Below are 14,057 nucleotides of genomic sequence, written 5' to 3'. Positions count from 1 at the left end.
TTATATATATATATATATATATATATATATATATAGAGAGAGAGAGAGAGAGAGAGATGTGTATACAAGGTGTCTCATTAATAGCAATAGAAAAATCGAAGGGAAAGTTGGCAGCTCGTTCGACAAATTTTGAAGACAATTGTAACCCGCTGCGCCAAAAATGTGCATCGAGAAAGATTTATTTTTTTTTTATGATTTTTATTATCGAGGAATCTCGTGAGAAACAAATGATAAAAATAAAATATCGATGCTACGAAAATACGATGCTGTTTAAAATTTTGATAGATAGATAGATAAATAAATGTACAATAATTCCAATCGCTCGTCACACGTACAGACTACAGTATTCGTAGTATCTCATAGTATCTCAATGGCACTTTGTGTAGAACTTTAATCAGTGACATTTTATGGAAAGCGACTATAGACCGTAATAAGATAGAAGGGTTAAGAATCAAGTTAATAATGGAGAAAGATTTTAAAAGATTCTTTCTTTTCGAGGGTCGATAAATTTTTTCTTAAGGAGGGAAAAGAGCGAGCCGAATGGACGTCCGTATCGACGACGATGAGAAAACTGACTAGGCGGGCGGTAAGTTATTTTTGAGTCGTGAATGAGGTCATCTTGGGTCGGCTGCATCCACAGACCTAACCAACGAGGATAAATCGGTCATCGTTTTCGAGGGGACGTTAAGTTAAGGGAAAAGACTTTCGTGGAAAAGAGGTTGTTTTTCGGGGAACGTGAGCAGCAACCTCGCATTGCGAATAAATTAACACGTTTAAGATGGAAACGGTTATATTCAACGATTATTCGAGAGAATGAGCACAGTCTAATATACAATCTGATTGCTTCGTTCTTCTTTCAAAGAGTGGAAAATGTTTCCTTTGTGTAAATATCTTCGTTCGATGTGCAAACATCATTAACCAACATTTATCTATTTTCTTAAACATTTCGTAGAAACTTTGTCAAGAAAGTTATCTTATTACAATTTTAACGTTTAATGTTTACTCGTATTTATCGTTGATAAAACGAAAATTCTTTTTTTTTAAATTGGAAATCATCGTTTTCGAAACAACAAAAATTGTAAAATTGAGATTACATTCGTATAAAAATTAGAATAATCCCCTTCGATCAAACCAATCTTCTTTAGTTTCACGAATACTTCGTGAACGAAAACCAATCTTTCGAACCCCTTTCGCGGAAAGGGTAATATTTTGACCCGTTTAACAAGTTCACGAGGCTATAAAAACGACACCCCCCTTTCAATGTATTAACCCAACGAGTAGCCGTATCGCGCCGATTTCATGGCAAATTACGCGATCAAATGAGCCCACCGTACGCGTTGGATCTTAATCCGATTTGTCATACCGGCGGATAACGCACGATTTAACGCGTAATTCTCTCCGCTCCGCTTGAACTCGAGCGAAGTACCGAACACGGTTTGCGGATTAAGGCGGCTCGAGATGATGGAAAATGGCGTCACGCTGGAAAAAAATCCTTGGCAAGTTTCGAGGCAAGGTCGAACATACATTTTGCTCGTCCCTCGAGTCGGATGAAATTAAGAATAAAATTATGGATTAATAAAATAAAAACAGAGCAGGATAAATCCAAATCCTCTAAAAATATCCTCCCTAAATAAAACTCAAAGCTAAAAATCTATTAAAAAGTGAACAGTAAAGATAAACTCTTAATTATATTCTTCCACAAAAAAGAAAAAGAAAATAACACGTAAAAAACCTAACCTATCCTCCTCGAATCATCTTCCCCACCATTTCTCCCGCCAAGGAGAGAATAAAAATCTAACCTAAAAAAAAAAAAATATATATTTCGACAATAACCCGCAAGGACAAAATAAATCCTCGCTAAATTTGTCCCTCTCTGTGACGGCCATATTTCTCACCTGGAGCCTCACCTTGGAGCCAGCAGCTCCATTCCACGACAGGGTGACATAGCCACGGGCTCGTACATTTACTCGACGCGGCGGAGTAGGAAAACAGAAGGGAAGGTGGAAGACCGCGCGGAAGACGGGTTTGGCTCGCCTCGGTTTCGTCGTTGACTCACCTCCGTCGTCGCTGACAATGAGTCACTGCCTTATTTATACGCATCGCGTATAATCTAAGGCTAAGAACCAGTGGCCAGAACGCTCAGAATTTCGCGTCCTTTCGAAGGGAAGGCCCCGAAAGATTCAAGGGGCCCGTTGTTGGGGGTCCCGGTTGGGTTACCGGTTCCCTGCGTTTCGAATGCCAGAAGCGATATCTCAGATTCAGAGATGGTGAGAGGAAGGTGTGAGTTATCGCGCCCCCTATGGCCGCGCGTTTTGATGGGCGAGCAACGAGTTACATTACGGGCCAGCCTACCTTGCACGAGACCAATATCCGGGACAAAGCGAGCCTCCTTGTACCTTGGACCTCCTCGTTTTGCTTTCGTTCTCACGCTTTTGGTAATGGGGAAGACGTTTTCTGTGAATCGAGCGAGAGAGAGAGAGAGAGAGAGAAAAAGATTCGCGTGGGGGTTAGAGGAGGAGTGTTGGATTTTTGGTCGGTTGAGTCATTGAGCTTTTTTATCTTCTGAAAGGATTGATTTTGTTGGAATAAAATTTTTTCGTTCGTTAATCAGATGATCGATAGATCGTTGTCTCGTTGTGTTTTGTAGGATTTGGATATTTTTCTTTCTTTCTTTCTTTCTTTTTTTTGGTTTCATTGGAAAAATCCGAGGCAACATCCGATGATAAATTGAAATGATCCCGCGCCGCGGACGTGAATTTGTCAAAGAGGTAATTGTAATTACAAGAAGCTGATTCGTGAAAACTACTTTAAAGGCACGAAAGCCCGACCTTCGAGATAAAAAGCGACCGTTTAATGGACGTTGCAATTTGTCCCATCGGCAAAACATACGAGCGGAATGCGCATTGTCTCCGTTTCTTGCATTATTCTACTTTCTGCCTCCTCCTTCTGTGTAACGCTGTCCGCTTCTCGATCGTACGAATAAAATCATCGAATCTTATTTACCAAATAATATATTCGAAAGAATCGTCGATCGATCTTTTAATTCAAATATCCCGTTATATTTTTATAAACTTTTTTATAAACTGTCTAATAGATTGGAATAAATTTTAATTTTAATTAAACCGAAAAGGAATGTAAAATCAAAAGAAGATATCACTATTCCTTCAAAGCTTATTACATTCATCTTTTCCAAATGGCTGTTCAGAAAAACTTTTGCGACCAATCGTCGCGCCCAAGTGTCCATCATAAATCGTCCAACCAGCGTCCACTTAATTCCATCTCGACCATATGATTCCGAGCCGAAACCGCGACGAAATTCCAGCAAGAAAGGGAACGCTGAGATCGCAGTAATCGGCCAGCGACACGTACCAGCATCACGAGAGACAAAACCAAAAGTGAAAAACGAAAAGGAGAAAAAAAGGGGCGTACAAGCAGAGGAGGAGGAGGAGGAGGAGGAGGGAAGAGACAGGATGATCAACCGCTTCTCACAGTATCTCTCGCGCGACCACGAGAATTTCTCAAACATTGTCCCGTCGATTCCCTCTGACAATGGTATTTCCATTCTGCCAGCCGACAAACGTTCGATCTCTCCCTTTGGCCCCATCGATCCCGCCAGTTCCAACGAGCAGCCTCTATTCTGTTCCCCAAAAAGGATCTGTTCCTTTGGGAGGATGGAACCATGAGTACGAGTGGGAGGTCAAATTTTTGTTTTCGTGCGTTTTCGATCCTCGAAATGGATTGGAAATTGATCGAGATAGATGGATCACAGATTAGAAAAAAGATTAGTTCAGTTTAACTTTTACGTAATCATTATCATTAATTTGTAAGATTTCGTGAATTTAAACCTATCCAGAATGTTGTTTCTAGAAGAAATACTTGTTCTTACTTAAAAACTTTTAAACCGTTCGAATCGAAGAACATAACCTATAAATGTTACTTTCATAAAAAGAAATTTATTTTATCCACTTGTTAAATTTTCGCGTAATCATTATCATTAACTTGTAAGATTTCGTGAATTTAAACCTATCCAGAATGTTGTTTCTAGAAAAAATACTTATTCTTACTTAAAAACTTTTAAACGATGAACATAACCTATAAATGTTACTTTCATAAAAAGAAATTTATTTTGTCCACTTGTTAAATTTTCGCGTAATCATTATCATTAACTTGTAAGATTTCGTGAATTTAAACCTATCCAGAATGTTGTTTCTAGAAAAAATACTTGTTCTTATTTAAAAAGTAACTTTTAAACCGTTCCAAGAACATAACCTATAAATATTATTTTCACAAAAAAAATTCACTTCGTCCACTTGTTAAATTTTTGCCTAATCATTATCATTAACTTGTAAGATTTCGTGAATTTAAACCTTAAATTCGTTTAACTCTTAAACCCGTTCGAATTCAAGAACATAACCTATAAGTGTTATTTTCATCGAAAAAAATTCATTTCATTTTTACCTAAAAATAGGATACCTAAAATACCTAAGATACCTAATACCTAAAGAGAGGAAACGTTTGTTCAAAAAAAAGACTACCACGCCTTAATCTCCATACCCATCGAGACACGTTGTACATCCAAGACTATGGGCCCAAGCCTAATTTCTACCTTTACCAAAAAAGACGATCTTCCACTAAATCCAACCTCGCCTACGCTACGCCAAGAAAATTTCCATTAAAATCAGAGGGGGGAGGAAAGAGAGGGGGAGAGAGAAAGAGAAGAAGACACGAATTTCGTACAAGATTCTGCTCTCAGGCTGGGTCGTGGGGCGGTGGGTTTCGAGACAGCGTTTTAATCGATGCGTTTTTGCCATCGGATTCTTCGCGGGGACCCGCGACGACGACGTGGCTTTATCGCGACCTGCGCAGTCGTATTTTATTGCTGCCGATTGTTCCCTCGGCCCTGTGGACCGTGTATGCGCACGGTTTTTGCCTTCTTCGGCTTTTCTTCCCTTCGCCTTCGATTTTTTTCTTTTTCTTTCTTTCTTTCTTTCTTCCTTTTTTTCTTTTGTCTTTCTTCTTTTTCTTTCTTCTTTTTTTTTTGCCCGGCCGCCTCATTGTCTCGGCCGTTCTCTCATGCCGAGACTTTGTTCCCCGACCCGCGCTGTGGAAAGTAGGTGAAGCGTGCCGTTCGACGCGGTGAAAAAGATACTTTTTTCTTCGAGGCTTGCGGTGTGTGCGTCGATTGCGTTTTGCACGGTAACGTATTAATAAAGATAGACTTTTCGAGGTGTTGTCCGACTTGTTATGTTGCGCCTTGTGATTTATGCGTTTTAAATTGCGCGCCGGATTTCTTTGCAGGGGGCGCAGCTGAGTTTTGGGGTCAGTCTTTTAATGGCGGAAATGAAATATGGCATATTTTGATTGTTGTGATTGAGTTTATGGAGTTGAGGCGATGACATTGATTCTGAAGAATTCTTAAGATCTCTTCTCGGCTTATGATCAATCGGTTAACGTAATTGGTTCGTTAACGAAGGAAATGAAAATATTAGAAATTTTATTCGCTTAAAAAAAGAAAAATAATATATCTCTGCAGTATTTCACGTTTCGTCGGTGTACGTTCTGATCGGGCAAATGATTCGTCTGGCCCGAAGAGGGGGAGAAAAAAATGCACGATTCTCTTATTTGGAGAAAGGAGAAAAGAGAGAAAGGTCGGAAGCGCGAAACATCTGGCAGCAATCAAGGAGCTGTATCTTCGAAACGCCGGCGGATCGTGAAAGAGATCAGAAGTAAGATGCAGAAGAAAAGAATGAAGAAGCATCGCTGAATTGGATAGTTGCAAAAAAAGGAACAACAGTCAAATGATAAGGTGAAAACCCCAGATCGATTTATTTAAAAAAGAAAACAGAAAGGATATTTTCGTTTTAAAGATTTAATATCGATGAATTATTTATCGTAAACTTTTTTTTTTTCTCTAATCTAATTTCAATGTTAGAAAAGAAATATATCAAAAAAATATACAAAATATGAATAATTAAAATTTATTTCCAATCAAAAAATTTCTAAAATAAGAGAATCTTAAAATATAATCATTAAACAATCATTTCTTTTTTAATAACATATAATATCCAAAAAATCGACTTCTATCGTTTATAAAGTAACAAATTATAGCAAGCAAAGAAAAGTTTCTCCAAAATTATTTGTCCAATGAATATAAATGATTCCAAATCACTTCCATCAAGCATGAATCAAATATACAATTGAATATATAGCAAACTTATCATTATATCTCAACTGTTTTAAAGAAACACTTTGTTTCTTGTAATTTAAATAATTATCACTTTTAAAACAAAAATATCCCCGAAACAAGATTTTTAAACATTCAGAAGAAATTTTTTTACAAGTTTAATTTATCTGACCAACTACAAAAAATAAATAAATAAATAAATCATCCCAATATTATTCCATTCCTCACAGAAGCTTAATTGAACTAACGACCACGATATTTCTCTTCGAAGGGGCAAAACGAAACGAATATCCAAGAATTTTTGGGGAGGGCCCAAATGTATAAAGTTACCACGCCAAGAATTTGGGGGAACGGTATTTATATAGAGATTCAAGTTTTTGTTAATTAATAGTGTGACTGAGTATAAGCCCCGTCCTGTCTCCTTTTACGACCGGAGGTGGATACGTGAGGTTCATGTGTAATCCCTCCGAATGCTTCGACACGTCGTCTATGGCGCTAAAACGATATGGACGAATCAAGAAAAATATTCGCGTCACGTACGTGGTGACGTCCTACCTGCCAGTTTGATGTGTGCCGAAACACACGAAACGATCAACCCCGCCGTACGTCCGCTGGCTCGTTAATTAACCCGAAATTGTACGATTTAACCATCGATCTCTCTCCCTTTTAATATTCCTCATATAATTTCTTTATTAATTGCCTAAAATTCCAAAATTATGTGATTTTTTTCGTATCATTCAATGATTTTGAGAGATTTATTAAGATAAATTCCATTTCTTCAAAGTATCGAGTATTACATTTTATACAAGTCTTCTTATAGTCATTTCATCGTTACATATTTCTTTATAGAAAAATCATAATATGACATCAATCTTTTACAAAACAGTTCATAACAATCTCCTCGAACATCTAATCAAACATGTCGATACTGAATTCTATTCCATTTCAATCCTCCTTCAAGTTAATTAATCCGAAATTGTACGATTTAACCATCGATCTCTTTTCCTTTTAATATTTTTTAATTTTCTTTAATTTCCTCATTAATTGTTTAAAATTTCAAAATTATGTGATTTTTTTTCGTATCACTCGTTCGAATTTCACGATGATTTTGAGAGATTTATTAAGATAAATTCCATTTCTTCAAAGTATCGAATATTACACTTTATACAAGTCTTCTTATAGTCATTTCATCGTTACGTATTTCTTTATAGAAGAACCCTAATATGACATCAATATTTTATAAAATAATTCATAACAATCTCCTCAAACACTTAATCAAACATGTCAACGCTGAATCCCATTCCATTTCAATCTTTCTCTAAGTTAATTAATCCGAAATTCTACAATTTAATCATTCATCGATCTCTCCCCTTCAATATTCCTCCTTTAATTTAAAAGATTTATTAAAATAAATTAATTAATAAATCCCATTTCTTCAAAGCGTTGAATATCACTTTATATGTCTTCTTATATTCATTGCTATTTTGTTGCTACGTATTTCTTCGAGAAAAATCCTAATATAACAGCCTTTAACAAAACAATCTCTTCGAACACTCAACCAAACATCTTGATGCTAAATTTCATATCATTTCAATCTTCAGCCAAGTTTTATTATTAATTAACCCGAAATTGTACGATTTAACCACCCATCGATCTCTCCTCTTCAATATTCCTCCTTTAATTTAAGAGATTTATTAAAATAAATTCCATTTCTTCAAAGCGTCGAATATTATATTTATACATCTTCTCATATCTATTTCGTTGCTACGTATTTCTTCGAGAAAAATCCTAATATAACAACCTTTAACAAAACAATTTCCTCGAACATTCAACATTTTGACGCTAAATTTCATACCATTTCAATCTTCCTCCAAGTTTTATTATTAATTAACCCGAAATTGTACGATTTAATCATCCATTGATCTCTTCCCTTTAATATTCCTCCAATATTATTTAATTTCTTTATTAATTGCTTAAAATTCCAAAATTGTGTGATTTCTTTATCACTCGTTTGAATTTCACGATGATTTTAAGAGATTTATTAAGATAAATTCCATTTCTTCAAAGCATCGAGTATCACACTTTACACGTCATATCCATTTCGTCGCTACTTCTACTACTATTTCTTCGAGAAAAATCCTAATATAACGTCAACCTTTTACAAAACAGTTCATAACAATCTCCTCGAACAACCCAAACAACCAAACATCTCGACGCTGAATCCCATTCCATTTCAATCTTCCTCCAAGTTCTGTCCGATGATCGATAATCCTCTCTGCGCGCAGACTATAAACGAAACGAGGGAAAAACGTTGATAGCCTGTCTGAGCAAACATATTGCGATAGTTCTTATGGAATATCGCGTACAAATCGTTCACTCGATACGCGTCGTCGAGAGCATCGACGAGTATATACGCGCCGATAATGAATGGTATATAGTATTCGAGGAGGAGAAGCTGTTCCATCCATGTGATCTGTCGATCGAGGGATCGAACCGCCGAGGATCGCTGCAGGACGTCAGAGAGGTTTTCTCGATGGAGAAGTAATTCACTCTGATGCATGATGGGTCGCGAGCAAGAACCGAGGAAGCATCGTGGAGAAGCTCGTATTAACGCTGTAGCGTGAATACACGCTTCTGTTTGACAGGCATAACCGTTCGATAATATCGTCGATCGTGCGCCAAGAGAATTATGTAATTCTCAAGTATCTGCCTGAGAAGCTGTAATTTTTATGTTACGATCTTCTGTTCGGGAAAATTGGCAATGGACGATGACGAGTATGAGAATTTTATTATTCATGCTCTAATTTAAAACTATGAATTTTTGAATTTCTATCTTTTCTTTTTTTTTTAATAATCAGAAAATAATAATAATCTTTTAAAATTTCATTACATTTAATTTAATTTTTCCTATATTTTTGTGGACTTCGTGAACATAACCTAACCTAACTTTTTCTAAATTCTTAATTTCCATGGATCTAATCTAATTTCTTCGAGATTCTCGAATTCTAATGATGAAAAATACGCGAAAGATTTCAAGTTTTGATCGATGGTGTACAGGACGACAGAGGGGACGAAGAAACAGGTTGAACACGAGTTATCTTTGATTCGCGTATCACACAGCGGAGAAAGCGAGGGAAAGGGGAAAAAAAAAAACAAAGAACGACCTGGAATTTATCGTGGAACGTGTACTCGCATTCTGGAATAAGTAGATAATTCCCGTATAATGCAGGAGGCCAAGAGGGATGAGAATGTCGCGTCGACGTTTCGCTATGCGAAAATTACGCGAGCATGGGGACGATAATCGTCGCTAATACGTCACTCACGTAAGAGGGCAACTCCTTATTTATAGGAGCTCTCTCAGCGATCCGACACCACCGATTTCTCTACGAGGAATCCGAATTCGAGGAACGGATTGCACGTAGAGACAAGCTCCGTTTAATCATCTTGCATACGATACGAGTGGAGGAATGATTGTGTTCACGGGTAAAAGTGTGTCGTAGAGAAGAGGTTCAGAAAAGAGAGATTTCGGTGATAGAAAAAATGCTGATTTTAAAAAAATTCATCGATACCTATTTTCAAATACTTTTAAGATCGATTAAAGTAATAATATAAAGTATCGATGTATCATTGTAGAATTACATATTATATACAAAGATAACCTTTAAAGGATAGATTTCAGATGCCAAAACAAAAATCGATTTATTATTATTTCTTTATTCAGTTATAAAGCGGTCGAAGTTAAAGTTAGAGGAGAGACGGAGATAGAGCGAGACAGACGATATTATCTTGGTTACATTATTACGCCACGCCGCGGCGCGCTATGTCATTCTATCTCCGTCTCGCTTCTAATCTAAACGCAAACTTATATTACTTATAACTAAATAAATAAGTCTCATCTTTATGTAAATAAGTCTTACCTTTATATACTTTCTTTTGTGTTCGTTTTATAGAATCAATCTCTCAAAGATGTTTTAAATAAATAACCCTCTGACTAAATAACACTGAATTCCTAACCTAACCAACTCCGATAATCATTTATTCAAAATTCCATCATGCTAAACAATCTCAAATGAAACTCGAATCCAATTTTCTCAACACCTTCCATCCACAATTTTTCTCCACCGTCCAATAAATCCTATATACGGTAATTCTATTTCGCACGTGCGCCTATTTCGTACGAACACTTGACGCTTCCATAAACATATTGCATATTGCAATCGTACGTGTGCAACTCGGCCGTGATATCAATCTAAAGATCTTTAGCCCTTGCCTCGAAGAGGATCGGCCCTTCCCTTCTTTCCTTCGGGATGCGGCCGCCTATGATGTACTGCCGCCCTTATCTTTATGTGCGTTGCACTTGGCCGGATCTATCCTGCACGCATGCGCGAATGCACATCACGCACGCAAGCACGCACGCACGGTTGCGGTGTGCCGGCCTGGCACGATTGAAGGAAGGGAAAAAGGGAGAAAGGGATCTTTCGGCCAATGAATTTGCGATGTTTGTTTAGCGGGTTATATAATTGGATCCAGAACGATGGATATCCACTTTATTTGGCACTTTATTTGGTTGGTCGGCACTTTAATTTTCCTGCTTTGCAGCGTTTTCGGGATCCTTTTTATCACGTGTTTCAACGCGTGCCTTTTTTTTTTTTATGGGGTTTGCTTAACTGTTTGGTAAATTGGATCCACATCGATGGTTACTTTATTTGGCAGTTGGTTATTTAGGCTTAATTCGTACTTTGGAACACACTTTTTGCTCGTTTGAGACTGTTGTCTCTTCGTTTCGCTCGTTTGACGTTTTGAAATAATAATTTGTGTATCAACGATAAATCTTGTTTGGAAACAAGCTAGTTTCTATTATTATATAGGTATTAAACAATTGTATTAAATAATAGAGAATTATTAACGAAAGTGAGTAATAAAAAGTGAAATTTATACGAAATATTGGAAGATTTACTTTTGGGGATTTGGAAAGATATTGTATAAGATTGAAAAAGATTCTTTTATTAGGATAAATTATACGTATATCGAAGAAATTATATCACGTGATATAATGGAAAAGCATTTAAACGTGGCAAACGGAAATATAGAACGAAACCAGAATTCGTTTGTTTTCAATTCCTGAAATAGAAGGTACGGTCTTCTAAGAACATACACGCCTGTAATTTCTCACGAGGCCCCCTCGTCTATTCGTAACTATCGCTTTTGTATCTTCATAAGCTCCTCTGGATCATAAAAAAAGGGATATTTATAAGTATACGTTCTTCTTTCTTTCTTCCTTTCCTTTAAATAACCTAATAAGTCATTTTGTTTTGTTTCTTTTTTCTCTCTCTCTTTTTCCTTTTTACGAATATTTTTATTGAACAATTTACTCACCAAAATGGGTCCTCCATCCTTTATCGAAGCAGAAACCGTGGCACCAAACCATTGAAGAGTTTTATTATCGATCTGACTCAAACCACCCGGTACATTTGGATTTCTGACGTAGTTATTTCCTGCAAACGGAAACCATTTTTTCATCAATCACTGCCACGTTACAACTATCATATTTCAAGAATGATTAATGCATCGATAAAAGCACGAAATATCACGTTTACTAATTTTCATTGCATCTCTTCCAATGACTAAATTCCAAATAATTTTTTGAATAAAGAAAATTCATTATTTCTCTCTAGTATCATATGTTCATTTTCAATTGATATAAACGTTACATCAGATTTATATTTATGTTTGTGATCATGATCACATTTCAAAATTTCTATTCAACTGGATGTAGTAATGACGATAAGAAATCATCGATTGAATGAAAAAAGATGGAAGATATGCGCCATTGGAGGAAAGTGAGAAAGAGAGAGGCGAACAAGGTTTCTTCTTCTTGGATGTGGCTAACTATTTCGAATAACGAATCCCGTCAAGAGCAGGAAGATCGGTCACTTAATATCGGAATTAAATTCTTGCAAATCTGAGGGAGAGGCTCCCTAAGAACGAATCAACGATCCAACCATATATCCTGCACTTAGCTACAGGTAACTTAATACGTAACTGGAACGTGCTCCAACGGAATGAAACGAAACAGAAAAGACGAGTTTAACGATCGTTTGCATTTCCTGTAAGATTAAGTTAAAAAAAAAGGTATTATTTATATTAAAGTATACTTTTCTAATTTTTGTAATTTAAATTTTATAAAAATTTTGTGTATTTGACTTTGATAGATCGTTGATATATCGTTAAGTACGTTCTAGGAATAGAAGTGCAAGTTGAAAGATGAAGTCGATGAAATTTTTCAAATGATTTTCTTCTTTAGAGAATATTTGTCACTTAAGAATTTTCATTTTGTTTGAATCATGATGTGAAATTATAAATACATGAGAAAAAAATTGTGTTCCACAATTCACATGATAGAAGAAGAATGGTGAAAGAATTTCCAAGGAAGGAAAGTTTTCAATGCATCATACAGATATCGATAAAAACAAGTTTCGAGCAGGTGTCACCGCAGAGAGAATTCTCAGCGAGTACACCTTGGATTTTTCTTTCTCGATTTTACGAATGGAATGAACCCGTTAGCCGTATCGGTGAGGCGTAACCCTTAAACGGAAGTTGTCCTTCGCTTCCTATCCCTTAACTCGCGAGTCGAGGCGCGTGGATATGTCGATACGTCGATCGAGAAATCCTTCAGCAACCATAACTCAGTTACCCAATAACGTCACCAAAGAATAATCGCAAAATTACAAAATCAACTGTTCTCTTATATTTCATTCATAAATATAATTATAAAATATAATTAATTATAATAAATATATAATTAATAAATAAATATTGGAAAATGTAGAGCAATTTTAATTTATTTAATTTCATTTTGTTTTTCCTTTTTTTTACTTGGATGAATCTTTAAAAAAAGAAAAAAGATAAAAGGTAAAATTACATAATTTCGAATTCACTTTTCCAATATCTATCTCTCAATCATAATTTGATTAAAATATTTACAACGAAGAAATAAAATTCCTCCGCTTCGTCAACCTTCCAATCATTTAAATCCTGCGCCATCCATCAAACCACGTTAATTAAAATCAACGATCAGGAGCGAACAATCCTTCCAACGGAGAGCAATTATGAATTATCGACATTGAACGTTAGTCCATGATTATCACGGCCCAATTATTTCGCCGGCGCTCATTAAGGGGGGTACGTCAATTAACCATCTTCCAAGCGACCTTCCTCGAACATCTTCGATCCTCCTAATGGAGAACAACTGCAGCCGAACTCGAAGCAAGAACAGAACACATCCATTCCTCGTCATTTTTTTTAAATTACTTATACTCAAATTGAGCAAAGAATAAAATTCCTAAATTCCTAAAATTATACAATACATATTCCAATAAAAAACAAAAATTTTCATCAAAACCAAAAATAGAAATAGAGAATAATTTTCCAAATTAGATTTTTCAAATTGAATCATAAAATAAGATAAGGATTAAACAAATTCCATTGGAAAAAGAAAATTTCCCTAAAAACTCAATGATGATCAAAAATCTTTTAGATTCCTCCTCGATTATATGACTCATCGGCGTACGAACGTGAAGCAACACCCAACGTCATCACCGCGGCCCAATTATTTCGCCGGCGCTCATTAAGGGGTACGTCAATTAAGAGTCGCGATCCCGAGCGACTTTCAGCGACGACCTTCCTTGAAGATCGTCAGGTGGCACGGAGCAAGAAACGGCCGAACCTACGTCCGCGCTCGGCCGTAGGTAGAACGACCTTACGGTTTTCTGTATTAGGTAGAGTCGGTTTCTTGCGTCGGTACACGGTATTTCTCGGTACACCAAGTCTCGCCGGCCACGCCACTCCGCGGGGTGTACGCCTCCCTAGAAGT

General features: G+C 36.5%; 1 protein-coding gene across 2 annotated transcripts in view; it reads right to left on the bottom strand.

Annotated features, from left to right (window-relative positions):
- Window positions 1-14,057, bottom strand: part of LOC102673330 (integrin alpha-PS2-like) — an 86,430-nt gene that overhangs the window by 41,034 nt on the left and 31,339 nt on the right. For both annotated transcript variants that reach the window (XM_006614497.2, XM_006614496.2), the window contains exon 3: window positions 11,561-11,679. In XM_006614497.2, coding sequence (XP_006614560.1) covers window positions 11,561-11,679 — 119 coding nt within the window. The remainder of the gene's footprint in view (window positions 1-11,560; window positions 11,680-14,057) is intronic.

Source organism: Apis dorsata, unplaced genomic scaffold, assembly GCF_000469605.1.
Source record: "Apis dorsata unplaced genomic scaffold, Apis dorsata 1.3 scaffold_188, whole genome shotgun sequence".
NCBI lineage: Eukaryota > Metazoa > Arthropoda > Insecta > Hymenoptera > Apidae > Apis > Apis dorsata.
The sequence above is the reverse complement of the archived record's forward strand: the minus strand, read 5'-3'. Positions and strand labels throughout refer to the sequence as shown.